Raw genomic sequence first — 8751 nt, 5'->3', positions numbered from 1 at the left:
AAGTTGGTTGCTATAGAAAAGATTGTAAACACTCTTCTACAAACAAGAGCTGGGTTTATAGTTTGGGGATGGCGAACAAAAAGTTAACAAATCCCTCCCTCTAGTGTTTGAAGAATAATTTCTGTCAAAGCCCTGCATATTTTATTCACCAAATTACAAGGGAAGTGCAAAGCTTTAGAGTTAGGCACCTAAGTTGATTTTGTGGCAGGAAGCCAAAAAAGGACTTAACGCTCACTCACATCACTTTGTTCTTTAATGGAGGGCACGCAGCCAGGTTGCGTGACAATGTGGAGCTTGAGACAGTCAAGCAAACCCCAGCAGGAATAATTAAACTTCTAGAAAACAAATTAAGAATTGAATGAACGGACTAGAACAGAGAAATTAGGGAAAGGATTGGGGCAAACTTCTAAAACAGGGTGGTAATAATTTAGGGCTTAAGAGTTGTACTCTGTGTGCTGTGTAGCACTCCCAGAAGAGAATGGGCAGGCTCAGAATTAAACAGTTCATTTGTAATGGATTAACTGATTATGTGCCATCAAATCAGAGGTGGGTTCCTACCGGTTCGCACCTGTTCGGTAGAACCGGTTCGTCAAATCTACCAAACCGGTTAGAAGAGGTTCCACCAGTGGACCCGGAAAGCAGGCCACACCTACAGAAGAGGTTCCAAATGTTTTTGAATCCCACCACTGGTCCTTGGATATGATTATTCTACACTATCATGCTCATATTTATAAAACTCGGTGCCTCTGTGAAAGGTAAGGATGACCACTGCGTTTGTGGTGCAATCAGAACATTGCGTGTGTTGAAGTTGTTTTAACGCAAACCAAAGATGCCTTTTTAAAAAACAAGTTTACATCATATTCTTATGCATGCCAGTGCTGTCTGTGAGCTAATTTAAGGTGGTTCTGACAAGTGTCGTCGGCATCTTCATATCCGGTCACATGGGTGGGAAGCCACTCCCATCCGGTTACATGGGCGGCAAGCTACTCCCACACAGGAGGCCACACCCGCAGAGTAGGTTCGAACAATTTTTGAAACCCACCACTGGGTGGAAACCACCTAAAATCAGGCTATCATGATTTTATATAACCTTACATGATTCATTCACATCACAAATCAGCTATGCCATCATTGATTCAAGCCGAGGGTCCATAACTGCTTTTAATAAATAATTTAATCAGAGATATACAGTGAAACATGGTAGAGAGACTTTCCAGTGTTTTGAAAAGCAGCCCATGGTTGCGGGTCAGGGCTGAATACTGATAGTCATCGAAAAGAGAAGCCTCTCCTGTCACAATCATATTCTGGGTACAAAGCTCGTGAATAGCCTGGTCTTTGCAGCTATAGAGACTAGAAGATGGCTCTAAGACAGACACAAGAGATGATCAGAAGTGACAAACCTGACTGTGAACTCTTACCATTTCAGATTGCAACTAGAAATTCACCGAATATTCCTACATAACAATCAAAACAAAGATCGTTTTATCTTGCGAACCCCATGTGCATTCTAGAATAGTACACTCCAGGCCCAGGATTATCACTTCATGGGAAGCAAGTTTTGAAAAGAGCTGAACGTAAGAGAGAGACAGGAATATGAAGTTCAGACTGTAAAATTGCAACCTGGAGAATTTCTCTGGTAGAAACGGAGAAAACTTTCTCCAAAAATTAAGTTCAGTATTTTGAAGAAGCTATGGGAATCTGCAAACATCAGGGATTCTCAGCTCTAGCCTGCTAACGGAGCAAAAACTCCAAAGTCAAATAGCTTTCACTGCAAACATAAAACATCTAAAATAATTAGATTATTTAATAATTAAATGATTAGACAGAATTGTCTACTGATACTGTGGCATGAGTGAGTTTGGCCATATATATATATATATATATATATAGTAGCACATAAACTGATCCAGAATGGATATTTTTGTGGATGCCTGTAAAGACTCTTTAAGGTGTTGTAAAGGAACTGTAGACTTTCTGGTAAAGAGATTATTATTAACTTATTTAAAGACTCCCAAAGCTTAGAATCTTTCCTTGTAAATAAAGGAGGCGGGAGAGATAGGATTTCCACAATAGGGATCACTTAATGCATCAGCAGCTCTCCAATTCAGTCAACAGAAAAAGTATTAGCTTGAATGTTTTAAAAAAAGCTTTTATGAGCAAACCCAACTTGCTATGGGTACTTTAATACAGATTAAAGATGATCCAGCATCCTCCAATTTTTAGATAATAGCAATAGCAATAGCAGTTCGACTTATACACCGCTTCATAGGGCTTTCAGCCCTCTCTAAGCGGTTTACAGAGTCAGCATATCGCCCCCACAGTCTGGGTCCTCATTTCACCCACCTCGGAAGGATGGAAGGCTGAGTCAACCTTGAGCCGGTGAGATTTGAACCGCTGAACTGCAGATAGCAGTCAGCTGAAGTGGCCTGCAGTACTGCACCCTAACCACTGCGCCACCTCGGCTCCTTAAACAATTTGTGGGGATGTTGGTGGTCAAAAGATAAGTCTTTATCCACGAATTGTTACCAGATGCCTCCTTTCCCCCTCCCCAATTCTTTGTACAGGGAGGTGCCAGATAACTACTTCCTATTCCTTGGTGATGGGGCAGAGTCCGCATTGCATGGCTAATCTTTGCATAAATTAAATATTCAATAGATACCAGATTCCATTACAGAATAACCCATGGGGTTGGTTTGTGCCTTCATCCACATCTAAGTCATAAAAGCACTGAGACAAAGATGTGAATTCCAAATCTCAGGTAGGCTTAATAAGCACCAGAACCGCTTTGGCCTGTTCACGGGGCAAAGATGCCCATTCAAGCGTCCCTCGCAAGGATCTCCTCTTCTGCTAGTGCCGAACAGGTCTCTGCTTCAGTACTCTCAGGGAGAGCATCTCGGCCCACAAGAGCAGTTCATTGATCCGGGCTAGGCCCAGCCCAGCCACCTTGGCCCCGTTTACTTCAAGAATCTCATCCCCAACTTCTAGGAGTCCAGCATAGAGTTTAGCTGTACTGGTGTCTGCCATCTCCTGGACGTAGATACCTGTTAAGAAGATAAAAATAACATAAAATTGCATTTAGTGTTTTAGTAGGTGTTCTGACCCCCTCCTACGTCCAGTAATGAATGCCGAGACAAGCTTAACTGGAATGTACTTTAATAGCAAGACACCAAAACCTCGGTGGCTGAAAGCCAAGCACAACAAACAGATAAGGACCTTGGCAGCAACTCAGACAAATTCAGGCAGCAATAAACACAGATAAGCCTTGGCAGCAATACAGCCTGCCGAGCTCACAGTACTGTCCTCCGACATTCAATCCTGCGTTGACTTCTACAAAGAGGGTCGTCTGCACAAGTAGCTTTTATAGTCTGGAGAGGAGCCTAATGACCACCAGCTGAGTACAATCACCTCCTGTAATTGCATAATTCCTGACACCTAGTAGCTGTTCGATGGCGTGCATCCAAAAACAACTCACTGCTGTCTTCTGGCTCACTCTCCCTTGTCTCCTCCCCACTGGTCCAAGGCTCAGGCACCACCTGGTGGCCAACCAGTCTCTCTGCACCATGCTCGGAGTCGGAACCCTGTCCAGGGTCCTCCACATCCTCCGGAGCCGACTCATAGGGCCCCTCGCTGTCGGAGTCTGGTGGCAGCTCCAAACGGCTCCTGCTGGGCCACAACAAGTAAGGTAGCCTTTTATTGAAATGTCGCAACTATGGAATGGGAAAATGTTCCTCGTGCAAAATCAAGAGTTTGAGGAAAAACTGAGAGACATATAGCACTTCTTCACTGAACCTATCCTTATTAGACCTCCATTAATCATTTAGAACTTGTTATAGAAAGACACAAGTTCCCCTGCTTGTATGAATCCGCTTTTAAGGCATTTGAGTATTTTCTGCTGGATTTCTTGGCAACAAAATCCCCCCAAACTGTCACTATATTTATGTCAGCATAATCAACTTGCACCAAAAATCTGGAAGCATGCCACAACTTTTTGCTATCAAAACCACTTGAATGTCTTCCCTTCGAAACCTTTTCTGACTTCATGCATTTACCATCGAGCTCCGCAACTACTATCACTATTTCTACTCTTCTGATGCATTTATAAATAACTTAGATAAGGGAATAGAAGGGGAACTCATCAAATTGAGCAGATGATGCTGAACTGGCAGGAACAGCCAACACGCCAGAAGACAAATTCAGGATCCAAAAAGATATTGACAAACTTTAACAATGGGCCCTATCCCGTGGCACGTCAAAACCGCGGTCCACTAAAGCGCGCCCGATTAAAGCGCGTACGTGACGTCATCAGCAGCGCGACAAATACGACCGCGGAGAAAAAAGGGCGCTTTAAAAAGCGCTTTTAAAGCAAGCCGATTCACATAAAGGTAAGGGTTAGGTTTAGGGTTAGGGTTAGGTTTAGGGTTACGTTAAGCGTTAGGGTTAGGTTTAGGGTTAGGTTAAGGGTTAGCGTTAGGTTTAGCGTTAGGTTAAGGGTTAGGTTTAGGGTTAGGTTTAGGGTTAGGTTAAGGGTTAGGCTTAGGGTTAGGTTTGGGGGGGTTAGGTTTAGATTTACGCGTTAATTTTAAGTTTACCGCTCACAGCGTGCTGTTTTCGTCACGCTGTGATGACGTCACGTACGCACTTTCGTCGAGCGCGCTTTAGTCTACCGCGGTTTTGTGGTGGAACCCCCTATCCAAGTAAAGGAATTTTAATGTGGAGAAAAGCAAAGCTTTGCCTTTAGGCAGGAAAAATCAAAGATTAGGCTGTACTTATTCTAGCTATTTTATTCCTAGTTACAGGCAATTTATAAATGAGGACTCAAGTGTTGTAGCGCAAGCGAAAAGAAACACCACCACCCCAGAAAAGTAGCACAAGGACTAAGAAAAAAATTGTCTAAATCTATTTGTTAAATCTAGTTATTAGTTATTCAAGGATTCCTGGGAAGCTCAGAACAAGAAATTGTTTGAGATGTATCCTAATTTATTTTGATTTTGATTTTTTTTTAGGGTGGAGGTGTAATGGAAATAGTGTATTCCTGGAATTGGGGCGCTTAACGCCAGGACAAACATTTGTCAACTCCATCACAAATGTTGCAACATTCCCAGGAGTTTGCCTGGGAAGAAAACTCTAAGAACACATGTTCCGAATTATCCCCGCCATTTGACCTATTTTAGACAGTCCTTCTCTTAAGGAAAAAAAAAAACACAGAAAACATAAAAACGCCAGTGAGATTCTACCATAACCAAATATTTGATTCTGTTTCAGAGCCTACTTTTAACTAGTGCTGTACAGCAAGATATCAAAGTAGACTTGTAGTCTAGCGGAGAAGCATATATGTGGCTGAATATTTCAAATGCGTTCTTCAGAAACAAAGAAAAACAGGGAAATGGTTTCAGTGAAGAAAGCAATAATACACATGCACCAAACAATGTAACTCAGTGGTTCCTGACGTGTGGTCCACGGACGTCTGGGGCAGTGGTGGGATTCAGCCAGTTCGCACCTATTCGGGAGAACCGGTTGGTAACTTTCTAAGCAGTTCGGAGAACCGATTGTTGGAAAAAAATTTAATTTGATTTTTTCCACTTTACAGGGCTAATCCATGTAGGAAGGCAGGAAGGAAACATTCTGGTGTTGTTTCCAGCCTAATCTTTACTGCCCTGCTTACAGAAACTGCCTCTCCAGTTAACCCTTACTACATTGTAACAGCTAAGGCGAAGCGCGCCCATCGACCTGAGTAATGTTGAGTTGGCCACGCCCACATGATCACATGATCATCGAGCCCCACCTACCCATCTGGTCATTAGGACAGAGAACCGGTTGGTAAATTATTTGAATCCCACCACTGCCCTGGGGGTCCACAATGTCATTGCAGGGGATCCATAAAGCCTTGAAGAAATGTTATGATTTAAAACTTGAGTTAAGCCTTGGAGGTCCGTGGCCAAAGTCCATGACCACAAAAAGGTATTTAAAGGGTGAAGAAAAGATTGAGAACCACTAGCATAACTGGAAAAGGCAAGGCTGGTTTTTACTTTACATTTGTACAGCATTCCTATTTTTTGGTATGGCTGCATAGTTTCCAGAGTATACCTATGGTTTATCAATTTCAACACTACACCAAATCATAATTAGCCAAGAACTCATGGGTTCATGCAGCCATGTCAGTGCAGATGATGCCACTTTTAAAAAATTATATGTTTTTGAGAGGATGCTTGTTGAAGTTCTGGAAGTTTTTTTTTAAAAAAAATGGATCAGGCTTGCTGACTGTTGGGGCATTCACAACTTCCCCATCTTTCCACTTTTTATATTTATCCTTTTTGTCTTGCAATCTGTCAGAGAGTTCTTTATGCAGCCATGCTGGTTTCTCTTGGGAGCTGTTATTTTTCTTCTTCATTGGTATTGTGCTAGACTGGGCTTTTGTAATCTCATTTTTCAAAATTTCCCAAGCTTCTTGAGTTGTTTTCTTGAGGATTCTCATTCATTCGGTAACATGGCCATCAAGCCACTCCCACCTGGTCACATGGCCGGCAAGCCACTCCCAAAAAGCAGGCCACACCTACAGAAGAGGTTCTAAAAAAAATTGAAACCCACCACTGGCCAGCATCCTCCCCACCCCCACCCCTCAGCAGTGAAAAAACAATTTTAAAAAACCATAGAGATATTCCCAACACCAAAGTTTTAAAAAGTAAGCCAGGGGTCCAAAGTTCAAAGTTTCAGACCATTGGTTACCAAACTCATACCTGTATCAGGACGACCATTCCCTGAAGAAACACGGAATCCAAAGTTGCCTTGTTGGGACCGCTGCAATTCTAATTGACTGGTTCCATCTGGAAAAACTGCTACCACCCGTCCAACGGTTCTCGCCAAGTTAGGGGAACCAATGTCCTCCACACTGAGGGACCTTCTATGTGGAGTCCCGGTTTTCCTAAGAATGGGGAAAATATTGTCATGTTCAGAAAGATGTGAAATCTGAGGTCAAAGAAGAGTGTGGCGGTGGATTCACTTATTGTCTAATCAGTGGTGGGTTTCAAAAATTGTTGGAACCTACTCTGTGGGTGTGGCCTCCTTTGTGGGAGTGGCTTGCCACCCATGTGACCAGATGGGAGTGGCTTGCTGCCCATGTGACCGGATATGAAATTATGAATTAGTCGGTCCAAGTAGCTATTCAGAAGTTAGTGGTTAGAAGCAATCGTAAAGCAAGATATGGAATTAAAACCAGAAATATTTTATTGGCTGTTTGAAAGGGAGTATAATATATATTTAATTTTACACATGTTAGCAGCTGCTGGAATTGTGTTTGCACAACAGTGGAAAAACAGAGATATGTAAATGAATAAATATTACAATGTGCAGGAATAAATAAATTGACAATTAAAATCAAGAAGGCTTTGAATACTTTTTCACGTGGGATTGGTTTTAGCAATTGCCAACTAACGGAAACAGAAATTAGAAATCCAAAAGTACGAAAGAAAACATCAATTATGTAAGGAAAGGTCCCTAAAATGTATAAGGAAATATTACTAGATCATTATTAATGCGTAGATAACTGCGGGACATTACACACCCACCAGTGGTGGGTTTCAAAAATTTGTGGAACCTCTTCTGTAGGTGTGGCCTGCTTTCCGGGTCCACTGGTGGAACATCTTCTAACCGGTTCGGTAGATTTGACAAACCGGTTCTACCGAATAGGTGAGAACTGGTAGGAACCCACCTCTGCGTCTAATCTAACCTCTTTATAACCTCCTGGTTTTTAATGAACAGATTTACAGCTCACATTTTGATGGGAACTCTGTGAAAAAGTGAAGCTGACACTTGCAGCAAAAGGTGGTTTGGAGACTATCTCACTTGGCCTTGGAGACCAAGCCTATGCATTCTCCATGTTTTCAAGGAAAATTTCTACAAAAGAAACACGCTAAGTTTACAGCATTATTCATTAGTAATGAATAATGAAAAGTAATGACTTTTCAACTCTGTAAATATACTTTTTGCCATCCTGTTTAAAATTTCTGACCGCATCATCCACCTGTCAGGCCTGCAGTTATATCCCTTTTAGGATCGTTGGCCTGCCACACTCTCTCTTATTTCATTATGCTGTTTCATTAGTGTGGTAGTTGGGAGGGGGGAATAGAAAGGAGTAGGATTGTGGAATGTATTGTTGTCATTCTTTACTAGAAGCCAAGCTCATCTTTTGTCTCCGCAATTTTGCACCTGACCGGAAGCAGCTGGGTGGAGATGCCAGCGTGGAAGAAGAAGATTGGACCATGTAATGGATTTGTGGGTGTGGGGGCAAGATCATGAACTTTCAACTGGGTGGGAATCTGATGTAACATCCAGAATTGGGATTCCACAGATGTGCTAAGATGTCTGATTTATTAAATTGGAACTTTAAGGATCATTTTGCCTGGGACTCTGATTTAATTCTACATGATACTTGGAACGCTGACCACCACCTACATCAGGGCGTTTTGAAAATTGCTTAAAGTCAATTTTAGAAGCATTTGATTGCAAAAAGCAAAATATGTAGTTGTTCTAGCAAATGTGTGTTCTGCTTAGGGATCTCTAAGAGTCAATCTTTTTGAATTTCCAAAATAATTTGATTTCAGTTGCATAACTAGGAATAGCAAGCAAACCAGACTTTAGTTAGACACCGGGATTCGCATTCTCAAATACTCTGATATATATTTCAAGAGTGAGAAAATATATATGAAAACACACCTTTTCAGACAAATCCACATATGGATTCGTTCAGACACATTG

The 8751-nt window shown here is 41.9% G+C and overlaps 1 protein-coding gene across 2 annotated transcripts in view; it reads right to left on the bottom strand.

The window, feature by feature from the left end:
* Positions 1 to 1880: 1880 nt before the first annotated feature.
* The window catches only part of KIAA1614 (KIAA1614 ortholog), a 51462-nt gene continuing 44591 nt past the window's right edge, over positions 1881 to 8751 (bottom strand). For both annotated transcript variants that reach the window (XM_087726908.1, XM_087726906.1), the window contains exons 9-10: positions 6735 to 6919; positions 1881 to 3041 (exon numbers count right to left, since the gene is read on the bottom strand). In XM_087726908.1, the coding sequence (XP_087583034.1) occupies positions 2848 to 3041; positions 6735 to 6919 (379 nt within the window). In that variant the 3' untranslated portion in view covers positions 1881 to 2847. The remainder of the gene's footprint in view (positions 3042 to 6734; positions 6920 to 8751) is intronic.

This window comes from Thamnophis sirtalis, unplaced genomic scaffold (assembly GCF_051295495.1).
Source record: "Thamnophis sirtalis isolate CommonGarterSnake01/CBP01778 unplaced genomic scaffold, rThaSir2_p1.2 scaffold_12, whole genome shotgun sequence".
Taxonomy (NCBI): domain Eukaryota; kingdom Metazoa; phylum Chordata; class Lepidosauria; order Squamata; family Natricidae; genus Thamnophis; species Thamnophis sirtalis.
The sequence above is the reverse complement of the archived record's forward strand: the minus strand, read 5'-3'. Positions and strand labels throughout refer to the sequence as shown.